Genomic DNA, 17,451 nt, shown 5'->3' with positions numbered 1-17,451 from the left:
CTCTCAGTCAATTCTCTTTTCTTATTCTTTTAGTTCCTTGTGTTTTCTTTCTACTTTCTAAGTTTCCTTCTCTCAATTTCTCCTGTGTTCTTTCCCTTTGCAATCAGTTTCTTTTTCTTGCATTTTTCTTTTATTTTTCGCTTTTCTTTTGATCTTCCATGGCATTTGACAGTAGTGAGACTCAGGGCGAAAGTCCTTGCACCAGCTGAGATCCTTAATCGGCTCCTCCTTGAGTTGGGTCCAAAGTGGTACTTCGGGCTGCTGTTTTTTTTTTTTGAATTAAAAAAAAAATATTAGCACTCTGGATTACTGTTGTTGCGGGCTTTCCAGCTTAGTTCGGATCTCCTAGATTAGGCGACTCAGGTAGTCCCAAGCATGGACAAATCCATGAAAGATATGTCCTCACTAAGTCTGATCTAGAAAAGGTTTGGGCTTAGTTCTATTTTTAAAATTGATTTCGGTTGGAACTTCCTGATTGGTCTGGTCGAATTATAAATCTCCCTGAGGGGTGTCTCGAAATTTATGAGGTGTCCCTTCGAGCTGGACTTCTTTTTCCCCTTCATCCTTTCTTTGCTAATATTTTTTACTTCTACTGTATCGTTTCGACTCAGATAAGTCTGAATGGTATTCAGATGATTGTTGTCTTTATTTTGTTATATGATTTGCTTTAGATCGAGCCGATGTGCTCTTTTTTCTGAGTAGTCTTTTTCTTGAAGAGGCACCCCCACAATAAAAGTTGGTGGTACTTCTCTCCCCAAGGAGATTGCGGGTTCGTCAAAGGATTGCCTTCTTTAATATATGGCTAGAAAAGTCCTTTCTTTTTTATTTCTTTTGACCTCCCCTTGGGCTTTAGTTCTATCTAGAGTCATCCTCGAGTTTACCCTAATAAAAGAGTCGAGCCATTTTTCGAGGATAAGGAAGACTATCACTTGGTGTGAGATGTCAAGGTGCGGTCCTTGAAGAAGTTCATGACTGAGCGGACTCTTTACGATGTCAATATGAGATTGGCATGTCCTTTTGGTATGGCCGATCTCTCTAACTTGTATTTTTTTTTATTTTTATTTTTGAATCTTGAAAGGGTATTGACTTCTTATGCTCAGTATTGCAGTAATGAGCTTCCTCCTCGATCTGCTCTAAAGAAGAGGTCAGGCTTCTCTAATGAGAGGGCTTCCTCCTTGAAGAAGAAGCAGCAGAAGGTGGCAGCTCCATTGCCTACCCCGGCTTTGACTATGGGTGATGCTAGAGAGGTTTAATATGGATAAACAAATCACTTCAATTTATCTGCTAGACTGTCTATCCACAGATAATGAAGTGGAGGATATTTTTTGAGTATTATATGCTAGTGCAATGGGAAGCTTAACATATGCCATGGTTCGTCGAAGGCCAGGCATCTCATATGTAGTTAATATAGTAAGTACATGGGTAATCCAGGAAAGAAACATTAGAATGTAGTTAAAAGGATATTTAGATACTTAAAAGGTAATGTGGATTTTGGTATCTTGTTTCAAAAGCAAGATGGTGTTAGACAAGTTGCCGGATTTATTGACTCAGCTTATGCAAGTGACTTGGACAAAGGAAGGTATACTGTATGTTATGTATTTGCTCTTTTTGGTAGACCTGTTAGCTTGAAAGATATGCTTCAATCAACTCATGCTTTATCACAATCAAAGTGGAGTATATGACTATAGTCGATGATATTAAAAAGGCTTTGTAGTTGACATGTTTAGTCAATGAACTAAGTTTGAAACAAAAACATTTAAAGTTGTATTGAGGCAGCCAAAGTACCGTACCCTTGGCTAAATTTCAAGTTACCATACTAGAACCAAGTATATTGATATAAAATTTCATGGGAGCAGGTCGAGCAAGATAAGGTAAATTTGGTGAAAAATCCTATAACTAATAATGCAACCGATATGTTGACAAAGCTAATAACTTCAAACAAGTTCAAGCATTGCTTGGATTTGATCAATCTTTCACATTATTGAGGTTGATGAAGCATCCTAGAGCATGGAGATGGGCATCTAGGATTTAGATGTAGGATTACGATTATAGTGCAATTTACAGTTTGATTTGATCTTTAGGGTGTAACAAAAGCCTAGGTGGAGATTGTTATTTTTTGTATCTTTTACTACAATCATCGGATTGGGTTTTAATCTAATGATTTTAGGATAGCCTAAGTTTATTAAAGGTTTTATTCTATTTGCATTAAAACAGATTGTAAGCCATCATTTATTACTTCTTTGCAGGTTGTGAGAGAGAGAGAGAGAGAGAGAAAGAGAGAGTTGAGAGGGGTCTGCAAGAGTAGGGTTTGGGATTAAATCTAAACAAGAATATTTCCTATATTTTTCTCAATTTTTCTAATGGTGAAGAAGATGCATGCTTCATGGACAAAGGCAAGTTTATGCCGAACCACCAAAAAAGCTGTATTTATTAGTGGTTTATTTGATTTATTTTTCCCATTATTTTGCAAAAAATATTTACCGTAAAACTCAACAAGCATGCTGCTTGTACTTATATGCGTTGATGTATGGCAGGTTGCAGCTTAATTGGATGTTTCCTATGAATCCAGCTATGATTTTCTTTGTGGACTGGTTATAGGATTTGTTAGCTGTTGTTAGTGTTACTTATATGTGGTTGCACTACATATATTCCACTCCTCTGCTCATGCTAATCTTCTCTGAGGTAGTACCATGGTGTGAAGATCATTTTCTGTCTGCTGGCGGGATCTCACAAATGATTGGCCCATTCATCTTCACAAAACTCTACATTTCTGCTTCTCACTTCTACAAATATGGTTCACCGTCTGCTCATAGAGCATTTCAAATCTTGGAACTTCTCTTCATAGCTTACAGCTTTTTTCTTGGTCCATGGTTATATTGGTTGTTACATATTACTTCATGTTATATGCCTGGTGTTCTCAGATTACTGCTTCTCAAAGTCTGGATTGGTTCTCTACAGCTTACACAGTCTTTTGTTGGCACATTTGTATAATGTGTTTGTTATGTTTTAAGGTACTTGCTTTGTACTCTTTGTTTATACTGTTGTACATATTTTTGTTGGGTTTTAGCAGGGAAAGAGTTGACTGCATTTTTTTTGGCCCAATTGTTCATAGTTTTGGCTTCCTGTCATTATCTTGCGGTCTGTGTTCTTCTGGTTCTTATTCTCTGTTTGAGGATCTGTGGTCCTGCCTTTTGTACAATCCTTTGCTGACACTACAATAACGTATTTATTCTTACCAAAACAAAAAAAAAAAATCTTACGTATATACAGTAGTATTTTAATTCTTTATAATTTCTGGGTTTGGTTGTGAGATTGAGAGGGGAGATTGTATGTGATTTTGTCATTCATCATTCTTTCTTATGACAGTTTTCCTCACCCCACAGCATGTCGACTAAATGAATTGGAGAATCCAAGAAATGCAAGTATTAACCATTCAGATGCCTACTCTCCAAAAATTGTGTTTCTTCTACAAGGATAAGGTATCTTCTCCTTCCCTCCCCTCCCATTCTATCAAAGATTCTCTTTGAGAAGCCTTTATGGCTTTATCTTTCATTTCTCAGTGAGAGTGATTAGGCCTTGACTAATCTTTTCTTAAAAAATTAAATAGAGTTTCCATCTCAGACAGAAGAGAAGATCCAAAATCGAGAAACCTCTTCCAAATCATGTATCTCTTCTATTTTATTTGTGTAACAACATCATGTTAGTTTGGGAGTCTTCTCAATCTCCATCCCTGCATATGGGTTCAGTTAGACACGCATCCATTTATTAGCTACTCCTAACTCAAGCTTCTGATCATCATAATTTGTCAACTTAACCAAGAAATAATAAGTCTTACTTTATAAATAACCCATAAAATAGATTATATGCAATAACCTGTGCATGAACCAGAATAAATTGCACCAACTTTGTTGCAGACGACGCTAACTTGCACTCACCTGCATTGTTTCAATTGCAGTAATACACACCCATGTGAGACAGTAACTTGAGTTGGCCCTGGTAAGGTCAAGGTCAGAAATCTGTAAGGTTGAATCAGGTCAAGGCGAATGGAAGACCAGTAAGAGGGGATTTTGAGGAGACCGTGTTTTCTTTGCAGCATATTTGTCTTGACAAGAACCTTCCTTGCAACTTCTGAAAAGAAAACTCATACAATCCTAGATGGTGAGAGTCACGCCAAAAATAGTTCCGGACGTTAGGTTTGTAAACAGGGGAGTTGTTTTACTCTGGGGCAGTTTTGTCTCGTGGATGTTTTCTGGTTTGCTTTTGAGTCTTACCTCTGTGACCAAGGCGCTGGCCTTGTATCTCTCATTTCACATCCTAGTGGAAAGGTAGTGACTCTTGTCACCATTTTCTTTTTTTTTTTAAATTCCTTTAATTTGTATTTTAATTTAGTGTTAAATGTTTTTGCTTTACAAAAAGTTTGTCAATAAAATGGTTTAAATCTAGGCGATACAGAAGCATGTCCGGGAAAGAAGAGAGGAGATTTGGCATGTTTAAAACATAATCAATTAACATTGATACACAACTCAAGATCCACTTTTTTTTTTTTTTTTTTTTTCATTGCACCGAATTATGTTTCAATTGGTTAACTTTGTTCCACTTTGCATTTGGCTTGTGAAATAGTGAATTAGGCAACGGTTTGTTCAACCATCCTGAATAGATAACTGTGACTGCAAGGTTAATGCAGATTTTAACTAGTCTAGTGAATTGACCTTGCCCACTTAAAAATATAAAAGAAAAAGGAAAAGGAAAAAGAGGAGCAACAGGGGTAGCGTCTGCCGAAAAAATAACATCTAAACAACCATTATTCAAAACATAAACATAAAAAACAAATTTTACGTGACATCATTATATAAAACAATACCATCATTTTTAAAAGAAATTTCACGAAAGATGGTACTAAGTAATAAAATTTGATGGTTGACCAACAAGAACATTTTATAACAGTCATCATAATTGTTATCCAACTACATTTATTTGACAAGCTAAAATTTTAGCATGCACAAGCCTACAAGACAGCATTATAGTTCATCAAATATAGATAGGCCTACGTGCAGTCCAAATTTAGATATTCTTATGTGCAAGTTAAAAGGGATGTACAAGTGCATGAGATGCCTGTAACTGTAGGATGTGGGGACAGTAAGATGCAAAGGGGGTTTCTTTGTTTCGAGCCCCATGACATCTAAATCACAATAGAGCAACCTTACTGTTCAAGGCTCACTCACAAATATTCTTACATGCAAATACGGGATTTAATTCGGTGGGTTAAATTAAAATGCCTCAACAATTTGACAATCACCTAAAACAACCAAGAGTAGGAACATGAACAACATTTTTCTTGTTTGCAACTGCTCCTACTTCTAACTGAACAAAAGTCACGGGCCTTCAGAAAGAAGAATAGGAAAGGAAACATATCCATATAAATTATCAACAAAACCAAAAAAAATCCAGAAAACTAAATCCACAACCATGTGACACTAACAGAGGAGGCTCACTCATTTAAAGATAATTGCTTCTTGTGCTTCATAGCCTTTGGTTGCAATTTCTCAACCTTCTCAACTGCATTTTTCTCATCGCTCACTGAACCTTCTTGGGCACTACACATCTGGGATTTCATATTGAACCCAAACTTCCTTTGGATGGGGCTCCAACCTTTCCTTCCCAGGGCCAGCTTCTCAATCTCCTCCCTCATGCTTGAGCACTCCTTTTCAAGTTCAGACACTCTCATCCTCATACTGTCCATGCCCACCTTCAAGACTTGGTTCTCCCTAACAGCTGATGCCCACCCACCACCCTCACCTGAAAGTGGAAGGCCACTCCCCAGCGGCCTTGAACCATCAAGGTTGTCAGACACAAGGAGGCATCCAGCAATAGAAGTCCTCAGCTGAAGCTGCTCAAAGAAGAGAACCTGGACCACAACTCGAAGTGGGAGCCTCTCATTCTGGGCTGCATGAGTGCAAGCCTCTAGGGAGAGCTTTTGGCAGTCCATCAGCCGACATAGCTCTTCCCTTTCAGACTCTGTAAGCCATGGGTGTGCCTGTATACCAAAAGATAGACTTCAGAAACATCCAATGAGCTTGTATTAATATGCGTGCATGAAGGAACATGCAGTCAGCATTCAACAATGACTTGTATCAGAAAAATATCTCTTGTCAAACACCCTGGTGGAAGCAAACTGTCATAAGTAATCCCAGAGGGCTGAACAGGGGTTTTGTTCAGTACTGCTTTCAACACAAGTTTCAAAAGGCTAGCCAAGTTATTGATTAATTAGATAAACAAGGAAAGCAGGTACTTGGTCTGTATAACTGAAAGCAAACTAATAATGGACTTCAAGCTGATCTTTTAAGAGTTCTTGGGGGATACTTTATGGCTGTCTATGGGCCTTCTGCTAGAAGAAATGTTGTCAATAATATATGATTCAAACAATTACCTTCAAGTATATGTCAATGGCACGATACAGTCCATCATCCAAGGGTCGGGCAAATTCTGGTAGAGCAGCTGCCAATGATTGAAACTTGCGTAGCTTCAGGTTAACATCTGGTGCAACCTCTGCCAGATACCCATCAATCAGCTTGGCGACCACAGTAATTGGTGTCAAAGATGGGGATCCCAACAGCTGCTCATCATCAGCTAAACCAGGGGATACCCCACCAGTCATCTGATCCATAGCTAAGAAGTGTTCAAGAATTCTGTGGATGCAATCCACGTTGTAGAGTGTTTCCATGGAGCCAGAGAAGCTAGGTATCAACAGATCTTCCAAACTAGCCTGGTCTAGTTGCATTCCTATCCTTCTCTCCAAGTTCGACAAGCAATATGGGCTGGCTTGCAGGATCATTGCCGTGCGAAGAAGACCAAACAAAAGCTTAGTTGATGTCACACCCTTCTGCAAAGGCAACAGCCTATCAAGCTCTTCAATAAGATGCTTCTGTTCCTCTTCAGATGGTGCAGCTTTGGGTTCTCTATGAATTCCAGTTGTGCTGATACTCTGACGCCTATTAAGCCCTGGCAAACGCATTTTTGCATAGAAAGTAAGCGAGCCTGCAACAATCTCCTCTCTGATCCCTCGAGATTCCATGACTGAAATCAACCTCCTATACATTGGAAGACTTAAGGATGATACATCCTCATACCACCAATCCGTACTGCTATTTCTCAGCCTGGCTCCTGTGCTTATTCCATTCCACAGTACACTTCCTCCAGGACTTTGCATAGGACCATGCTCCCTCATCGGCCAGCCAAGCAAATTTGGGTCAGTACATGCTTTTATAGCTAAGCAATCAATGCATCTCTTCACAATGTGCAGATCTTCAGCATGAGGGAGAACATCATCACAAGTCTGGAGTGCCTTGATTGAGTCTTTCCAGCTACGTAGGACTACTTGGTTAAGGAAGGTTTCAGTTTGAGCAATCAAGTTGCCCTCAGCAATTTCTTCGGTCATCTGAAGGTGCTCAGCAGCACAACGCACATAGACAACATTTGATGCAGTCAGTTCCAACTTCACACCATAGCAGAACTTAGCAACAAGTTCAAATGCTTTTGCTCCACCAGGAACATCTGGTAGCTTTATGATACATCCATCTTCCTCATCAGATTTCTCACCGATTAATTTTTCCAAAAGGCCACTCTTGGATAACAGAGGAAACTGCAACAAAGACACAGATGAATCAGAAACCAGAATGGTGTAATCAACAAGCAGGGTAAAGACATAGAAAAATTGAAAATCAGAGGGTACAACTGATGATCAGGGTGAATGGGAAGCAATAAATAATTCTCCACATGTCAAATGTTAAGCAGATGAAGGTTCAGTCTCTCACAAAAGTTAATATTCCTGAATCAGGAGACAAGTTCCTATAGCTGCAATTATATTCCAACAAAACATAGCAACTAACCAAGTAAACAATTTAAGCAAGGAAAAAATAGTCATGTCATGACAAATACCTCCCATGTTAAAATCACGAAAACAGGCTGGAACATTTTAACTAATTTAACCTAATATGCATTTTCAAATAACTTGCAGTTATTTCCAGGAAAAGTTTAACCAAATAAAAAGGGGAACAATATCCATGGCCCCATAACAAAGCCACCATTTTTGCACTGAAACCATTCTCCTCCAATTCCAACACCGCCACCAAGGGCCAGTCAACTTTCTATTCCTCTCCTTCAACAGCGTAGTGTTAGTGAAGCAATGGTTTCACATCCATCACCCTACAAGTCAGCAGAAAGAATTTTTTTCAATCATCACAACATCCAAGAATAGGGGTTATCAGAACTTGGCCAGAGGAAGACTATCAGGTTTCACCATCTCTAAGAATGAGGATACATCAAGCTCACCATCAGTTAGGGTGATGACTTCCATACCAAGCCCATCAACATCATTGACCCGATCGATTAACATCCATGATGATGATGGCAAATTTGAAGCTATGATTTTGTAGGAGGATGTGGATGGGACGGAGAGGTCAGTTCTGGTGATTGAGGGATTAAGAAACATGGATAGTGAGGATAGTGCTATGGTGATGGGAGGATGGATGGAGGCAAGAGATGATGCAAAGAGTACAAAAGTGATGTGGTTCCATGGATAGTGGTGGTAGTTGAGGAGATTACATTGGAGGACATTGGTAGTGAAAATAAGGGCAGTGAAGATGGCAGGATTGGTGGAGGTAGATAGTGCAGAGACCACCAAGGTGGTACGGTTATAGCGGTGAAGGTGCTTAGTGGGATACACACCACTGATGTATGGGACACGGCTAATGGTTTTGGTGCGTGGGTGTTTGGCGGGGGTGGGTATAGGCACCCCATGTCTTGTGTTTCTAGAAGTGTCAATACTTTTGGAACCACGGAAATGACACAACATGGCAAAAACTCCATTTTGAAATGTCCTACGTACATCAACAGAAAGTATCAACTCTCGGCACTTTTCTTTGGAGTGCCATGTAGTTAACTTTTGTTTCAAGTATGATATATGTATGTATTGTGTGGGGATGTAGTCAAACATTTAGTGGAGGATCAAGAATTAATCAATTAATGTATGTATGTTCATGCGCACGTAAGTACATATTTTCTTTTCTTTTATTTTTTCTCCTTTTTTTTTTGCTAGGGGGGTTACAATTGAGAATTTAGATGGGGATCAATATGATGAGTTGACCAAACACAACAAATACAAGGATGGTGAAGGAGGATGGTATCTTGATGGATTCAGTATGGAGAACAATAGGATGAAGAAAAATGAAGTGGGAGATGGTATATTATGTCGGACGAGCACAACTTGTTTGGGTCTATTTGGTCCGTTAGAGTTCTTGATCTAATGTCTGCAAATTTAAAAGTATTTGTCCCTGATACTTTGATAAGCAAACCGATATCTAAAGACAGTACACATGTTTCTTGTAAGAATTAATTGCTTTCACAAGACTAAATTCTCATTAAGGAAATTATATTTTTCTCAATAGAAAATAAAAACTACTAGTAACGTGCATATAAATTTATATTTCATAAATTTTATTAGTGGTTACAAAAGAGAACTTTTGTAAATACATTTAAGATACATCTTACCTATTGAGAAACAAACTTTCTTTACCCAGTATTATTATCAATATCATTTCACCTTTAAGCATACGCAAGAATTAGAAAATGGCGTTAACATAGTATTGATCAATCAAGTTATCACTTTGCTTTCTATGAGACTTGATGAATATTTATTGAGAAAATAAGAAGGTTTAAAAAGAGTATGCATGTTTCAGTGCGATGCTATTTGGGGCATAGTTAAAGACTAACAACCTCAACAATAAGCACAGATAACACTAAAATGATTAACATTGATATTCGTTAAAAGATGATACGACTATAAGCACAAACAAGTTCAATCTCACAGTGAAAACTTTTACCTTATGAAGATGGAAAGAGATCTCTCCAACTTCCATAGTAACATCACTCGGAAGACCGGTTGTGCAAAACCTTCAAAATGAAACCAAAAAAGAAACATCAGAAACAATAGCAGATTATGGACCTATTTGGCATCAATTTTTTTTTTTTTTAATTTTCCAGTTTAAAAGTCATTTTCATTGTTTCTAGAAAAAAGAAAGTAAGAAATTCTTACTTTCAATATTTAAAAAATAAATAAATAAACTCATTTTTTTACCATCTAGCAATATCATCTCCACCACCACTATTGCCACTTCCACAATTACCATTGCTACTATTGTTGCTGCCGCCAGCACTACCACACCACTGCTAACATCATTGTCTCCTCCGTCACGTTGTCAGTGCCTCCACTATCACCACAACCATCGCCACATCCACCATACCACCACTACCATCATTGTTGCCTGTACCACATCATTGATCTCCCACCACCACCATCATTGCCACTACTACTAACACCACAACACCATCACAATCACCCCCACTATACCACTGATACATCATCATGACCCTCTACCATACCACCGCCAACCCTGCAACCAACACCATCACCACCTTCATAGCCTTCACTGTTACTACCACCATCGCCATATTTGTTTTTTAAAATAATAAACTATATGAAACATGCTTAGATTTTAGAAAAATAGAAAAAAAAAAGCAGAAATAGATTTTTTATTTTCTGCTTCCAAAAATAGAAAAAATGAAACTGATGCCAAATGGCACCTATGCATGTGCATAAAGTAGCACATTTAGTATGCCATCCAAATTCTATTTTCCAGAAAATTTATATCACAATCATCATATCGGGCATATTTTCTCTTGAGAAGTGAGGTATTAAGTTCTAGCATATTTAGTGAACTTTGTCACAACAATGACTGTGTAATTTATCCTTAACCAACTAGTTATATGTCATCCAAAGTATGATGGCTTTACAGATCAAGTTATGACCCATTAAAGTTCAAGAACTTTCACTAAGAGTTCTCAACCTGTGTCAGCTCTCCCTGGTTTGGCACCAAATTTCAGGCCCGGGCCACCATCGTCCATTGGCAACACAGTCTCTATAACAAAATCAGAAAATCAGTTCCCATGCAATGCAAGATTGGGAGTTTTGCCTAGATTCTAAAAAGGTGACCCTAATTTGACAGATTTCTGCAGCATAAATTCCCCTCACTCTTTTGGGTTTCAGCGCAAATAGCAAACAGAAGGTTGCAGCATTCTTGGTCAAACTCTTTCTGATAAAGAACAAAGACAAATAAGTGATCAATCAACTATTGAAACTCAGGCCACAGTGTGTGTTTATCTAGGCCTTGATTTCAGAAACATACCCTGTCTGTGACTAACCTTTTTCTAAATACATACTGCCTTCAAATCTTTTTCTAAATCTCATAAAGACCTAGATGATGGTAACACAGTCTAATGACATTAGATCCTATTTAGATTTAGGCCGACAAGATGTATAAAGCTCAATTGTCTCTATACAAGTTCGCAACTTAGAATTGAGATGATGGCTTTGATGATATATTTACCATGCTAAGCACAACCTGCAACAGTGAGATTTCTTTTGTCTCTTCTCTGTAATGGTAATTGAGTGGAAAGAAAACATGCAGCTAGACTAATAACTATTTCCCACATTATGGATCAAGTTAGCAAAAAAAAATTGATACCATGATTTCCTTGTCAGCCCAAAAGTAGATGGTAAAGTTGCATTCTCAAGGTCTTGTGTAAGTTTGGACAAAGACAATTCTAATCCACCTAACGAACTGTGATGACATGCAAGAATTATGGTAAACCATTGGCAAGTATGAGATGTGAAAAAAGCAATGAGAAGGTAAGTGCAAAACGAACCTTGTTGCCCAAGATGTCCAACAAGAAGAATTATTAAAGCTGGTTGTAATAGTTCTGATAAAGTTCTCTTTACAAGGTAATTGTAGTTTAATATCATAGCCAAATTGTCTCTAGAGCCTCATCAATAAAGTTTCTCATACCAGCTCATTGGAGTTTCATGAGCTGGGAACACATCATAAAGTAAAATAATAGGAGGCTTTCAGGATGTCCAAAACATGGCATTGTGAAGCAGTAGCTTCCACAACAATATGTTAATTCTAGGAATCCATGATTAGACATGTGGCAGATTTTGGAATTTTTGTATAGGTATATTTATATGGAAAGACTGACAGGGTTACAGAAATTGGTATTATATACCACACTAAAGTTAATAGTTGGCTAGATAGAGTTTCTTTCTAGAGGATATAGAGTTTATATGCAATTCAGAGGAAGGAAGAGAAAAAAGCATTCTTGCCTCAGAAAAAAGTGGAACAAAAATAGTGCGCCAAAAACCAAATAATCCAACAATAGAAACTGTATATGGTAAAGAAAACTGTATGCCCAAACGATCAATACCCCCTCAAAATGCTATACAAAGAAACACATGCATTCCATAGAAATCTTTGACCACATAACATACCCTGCTAAGTTGACATAGATTTGGATCCCGCTTCTCTGATTTTTCTCCCAAACCTTAAGGAGAGGAAGGAGAAACTGAATAACGTCCAAAAGCAGCATAAAATACCTTTAAAGAAACAAAAGGAAACAAATCCCAAATGCATTCACCTTCTCTTTGACAGAGCTTGGATGACTAATCTTTTTTTCATTTCTCAAAAGGTTCTCTAAGGTGAGGGCCATCTCAATCAATCAGTCATGTTTCTATAAAAATATCAATTAGAACATAAAGTCCTTTAACAAGAAACAGGTGAAAATATTTTAGGGCTGACGTAACATTCCATCTCACCTCCAGAGACTCATTCAACCTTCCTGAAGAATAAAGCTGGCAACTTGACAAGAAAAAATCTTCAAGCTTCAATTTCTAACTCTTGAGTGCAAACTCAAGTTCCTTACCCTAGTATCCAACCCAGACCACTATACTCGCCCTATATCAGAACAGTTTTTCACCATAGGATTCTTCGATAAAGCAGCAGTAGACACACCAAGAATGCACAAGGCTCGTAAGGGGTTGCAGATGTATTTATTGAATTTATGGCCATCATCCCTTAATTCAAGCAATTTTTTATCAAATAATGCCTGTTTTTCTGAAGGATGGCTGTTCTTGTAAGATTTATAAGACTTCATCAAGTAATGTAAAGTATGATGGTCTAAAATTACTTTTGAAAGAAAAAGAATCATGTCAATCAACAACCTCATAATATCATCCACTCGAAACTTACTTCCAGCATAAGCATTTTCACATCATAAAGTCAAGCAAAACAAACCTGTGAAATCTACAAATTCCATAGGGATTTTGATTCCCTAACAATGGCAGAAGTTGGTTCAGCTAGAAAAATTTATACACATATGTCATATCAAATGGTAGTAAGATATACCAGTGATGCTTCTTTTAAATTTTACAGAATAATGCGCCAAATTCACAGACAAAACTACTTTCAGTCATGGTCTGCCGTACTGCCCCATATCACCTGATATGGAGTGTACCATATCATACCATTACAGTGTCCCGAATTATACGACACTCGCTGCACTGTCTCATACCATACCAAACTACATATGGATATTGTAATAGGACAGTACCGATACTGAGTCTGGAGATGGCAAACCTTGCTTTTAATACTTTAATATGGTCCGAGAGTTTACTATTCAATACAAAATCACAATATTAACAAAATGCTGAAAATATAAAGATCAGGAGGCTCACTGATCCCTCATAACACAAATGCATATTATATTTTTTTCTTTTTGTTCTCATACTACTACAAATAGATTCCTTCAAAACTCTAACTGAAGGTGTCTGATAATATTTTAGACCTTGACTGACCAATAGAGTAGAACATCCTGTCTGGATGTATGCAGAACCGAGTTAGTTGTAGAAAGGCAATGGACTTGGTCAAAGGCCACTTCCAAATATAAATCAACAAATTTTCATGAAAACAACACAACCAAAATAAACTGCCAGATGAGCTAGAGAACTCAGCGTACCAGGCCTGCCCTTGCCGTCTGAATGCATCGGTTTTTGCTCCCAGCTTCACACAGGCCATCTTGAACAGTCCCAAAAGGAAAATGTAACTCAGAGGACAGCTGAGTGACCTCTAAATTCTCATAAAGCCTTCAACTTTAGAGGGATTCCAATAAAATTTGAAGTCAAAACAACACAATCCCTTATCAACTTAAAGAGCTTGCTATATTTTGATCAAAAAAGAGGTTGCCATATTTAGAGGAAAGACTCCCTCAAAATCACCAAGGCGAGACGCACAACATCAAAAACAAACAGCATCCTACAGCGTAATTCCTTAATCTTCCAAAATTCATGATAAATCCTGAAACTTCATCCCCCCAACACCACTAAATGTCAAAAGCCAGCTGAAAAATCAGCCAAATAACCTGAAAAAGCCACACAACGTTACACATCTAGAAGCCACCGCAGAGACACATATCCAGAGAAAATTCCACCAAGAACCTCACTAAACCCTAAATCTACGACAGCTCCCGAATATCAGAAACCACCAATAAATCCCCAAAGAGAGTTCCCCAACACCTCAATACAATCACCCAAAAAGGAGACGATTACCCAGTAAACGCCTTGCAGCCAAGATGCTACGTTTGCCACAAAATCTTAAACAACAAAGGTACCAGGAACAAAAACTCCGATCAAGTTCCTGGCTTGAAGCCACTATCTCCTCGGAGCAATTAAAATCCCACCCGCTATTTCTCTCCCACCCAAGAAATGAAGTAGAAAAAGAAGAAATAGAACCGAGGACTCTCCGGACAAAGCTCTCCAGCCAAGATGCTGGCTTTGCCCCACAATCCAACAACACAAAGGTCCCACGAACAAAATATCTGATCAAATGCAAACCTTTGGGCCGGTTACCCTACATAGACCTTTAAAAAAAGAAAAAACCCACAGAAATCTCTCTCCAACCCAAGAAACGAAGCCGGAATCGAAGAATAGAAGGGGGGAGGCCCTCCGAATGGCAGTTTCCGTTCTGTCTCATTCTCCAGTACTTTCCTTGACAGTGTCTTATTGGATGGCAGGCTTTGACGAGGTGAAAGGAGAGGAGACCGTGCCACAGAAACCTCTCTGGCAAGAAAGGACAAAGGGAGAAGTTAAAGAGCCCTACCCTGAATAATTAAAATATACCGGAGACGAGGACAGAATTGTGGGGTTACCGGCGGTTACCGGCCGCTATATTCCTGGGAGAAGGTTCGGTACGCACCTTCCATAGGATAGAAATAAAATAAATGAGGCGTTATAAAGCAAACGTTGTTTAATTCTTCTTTAATGACGCCCAAACATTAGTCTCTCGCAACTGAACAAGCTCGTCGCTAAGGCCCATGAACTTGTACTTGATTCAAACCTTATTCGGACCCAATGCATACTTGTACAACTATAAATCTGACACATGATGATAGATCCACGTAATATTGTTCTACCAAAAAAAAACCCACGAAAAAAAAAAATCCACATAATGTTCAGAATCGGATTTAGTTTATAAGAAATTCATCGTATTCAAATCCTACTTGATCGCATGCAAGCATTACACGCCGGCTCGCACCCGCACATATGTATGTGTGCATAATATAGATCAAATTTGCTATCTAAAAATTCTCATCTAACAACTCAACTTGCCGAATTAAACAATGACATGTGCTTAGTAAAATCAACGATGAATCAAATCTCTGAATAATCGATAAATGTGGATAGTCCAACATGATCTTAATCGGCCTAGAAAAATATATAAGAATTCATCAACAGATAAAGCAAGTATTCAAATCATAATGCGTTTGATGAGACATATTGTCACCATCTCGATCAAGAGATAAAAAAAGAGTTTAACTATTCGTCCACTTATAAATCTCATGTCTCAATTGTAAAGATTCTCATATTTGCCGGTATAAATACTACATATAAAGAATACTTAGGTACAATGGAAAAAACTCCCACATGATACTTCTCTCTTTCATCGTTCATGTCTCATCTCAAAATTCAACCTGACTTAAACATTACATGATCCTCTCTAGACACATCCAGTGAATCTTTGATAGTTTTCTAGTGGTGTAGATCTACTCTAGTGCAGTGCTATGCTCCTTCATCTCCATCAAGTAGACTAGCTCACCTATCTGCTCTGTTAGATTGAGTTTCAAGTGGCAATAAATTAGTGTGCTAGAGGAAGTATCCCCTTCTTTTAAGATTCTTCTAGAGATCTAGAAAGATAAAGTCCCAATGGAACAACCATCACTCCATCAACTAGCCATGGCAAGTCTCATGACTCCCGACCTAACCCTCAGCAGTCTTTGGCTTCACAATCAGTTCTTGAAGGAGTGGTGGCTGAGTAGTCTAATCTACTCATCCAATTAGTGCCAATCTAACAAAAATATTTTGAGAGATATGATGCTCAAACCAGCAAATGATGGCCATACAACTAGATCGATAAGATGACATTGCACCAAATGCTGACTATCATCACAAAAATTCTAATCCTTACCAAGAAGATGATCTCTCTAGCACTCATTTCAAAAGGGGCTCCAACCAGAAAGATTGAGAATCTCTCCAAATAGAAATATTCTTTAAAAGAGAAAATGATTTTTATTGAGAAATCGAGGAGATGAATCTCAAAATTGAGGCCCGAAAGGAAGGCAAGCCAATCAATGAGAAGACCCGGAGATCACCACCAATCCATCTTTTCCAAGGCAATCATGTATGAATCACTACCAAGGGGATTTAAAGTGCTCTAACTTAAGTTGTATGATGGCACCTCATACCCTATGAACCATCTTGAGAGTTTTAAGGCTCTTATGATGCTATAAAAGGCAACCAATGTCGTCTTATACTAAGCTTTCCTAACTATCCTAAGGAAAGCAACCCATCTTTGCTTCTCTAGCCTTTAGTCAAGACCTATTCACTCTTTTGATCAGCTAAGCTGGTAATTTTTTTTTGGATAGATGTATTTCCAAATTATATTCTCCATGTTTATAGCCTAAAAAATGAATCGAATTAACGCTCTAACCATTGGAGGCTCAGAAAATAGCTATTAGACATAAAATATAGTTATTTGAAATATTCTAAAAAAATTAGCCATTATGCTATCAAAATTCTATGAATCGGCTCACCCAAAATCTTAGCTGGCTAAGATGAAATGCTGAGTCCGTTAAGTGAAACTCTGGTCGGCTCGAGAATAGATGCTTATTTTTCTACTTTCTATCTTTTTTGTCTACTTAAGATTGAATTGGCTCATATCTCTTCTTAGTTAACTAACTCCATGATTTAATTGACTTATTTTTTTTCTAGATCGACTCAGAGGATGCTTGATTTTATATTGCTTTCTATCGTTTTTTTGGTGTTGAGACTGAGTCGACTAACCAATTACTTAAGTCGGCTAACTTTCTATCTTAGTTGGCTAACTTGAATTTAGGATCGACTGAGAAAGATGTCTGAAGTCTTCATTTTTCTATCTTCAACCTGAGTCTGAGATTGAGTCGATTCAGAACAATACTTAGTTGGCTAAGAAAAAAGTTTAAACTTTACATCTT

General features: G+C 37.9%; 1 protein-coding gene across 4 annotated transcripts; it reads right to left on the bottom strand.

Annotated features, from left to right (window-relative positions):
- Positions 1–5,245: 5,245 nt before the first annotated feature.
- On the bottom strand, positions 5,246–15,027 carry LOC105059790 (BTB/POZ domain-containing protein At1g30440). 4 transcript variants are annotated; one of them, XM_010943233.4, is made up of 5 exons: positions 13,903–15,027; positions 10,902–10,973; positions 9,879–9,948; positions 6,428–7,639; positions 5,246–6,034 (listed from the first exon to the last, which is right to left on the bottom strand). In XM_010943233.4, the coding sequence occupies exons 3-5, from the start codon at positions 9,912–9,914 to the stop codon at positions 5,489–5,491; spliced, it is 1,794 nt and encodes a 597-aa protein (XP_010941535.1). In that variant the 5' UTR covers positions 9,915–9,948; positions 10,902–10,973; positions 13,903–15,027; the 3' UTR covers positions 5,246–5,488. The 4 variants fall into 4 exon arrangements, with proteins under 4 accessions (XP_010941535.1, XP_010941534.1, XP_010941537.1 ...); XM_010943232.4 differs by lacking the exon at positions 10,902–10,973; XM_010943235.4 differs by lacking the exons at positions 10,902–10,973; positions 13,903–15,027 and adding an exon at positions 10,133–10,880.
- Between the last annotated feature and the right edge of the window lie 2,424 nt (positions 15,028–17,451).

The sequence above is a fragment of the Elaeis guineensis genome, chromosome 10 (genome assembly GCF_000442705.2).
Source record: "Elaeis guineensis isolate ETL-2024a chromosome 10, EG11, whole genome shotgun sequence".
Taxonomy (NCBI): domain Eukaryota; kingdom Viridiplantae; phylum Streptophyta; class Magnoliopsida; order Arecales; family Arecaceae; genus Elaeis; species Elaeis guineensis.
This window is presented reverse-complemented; position numbering and strand designations above follow the sequence as displayed.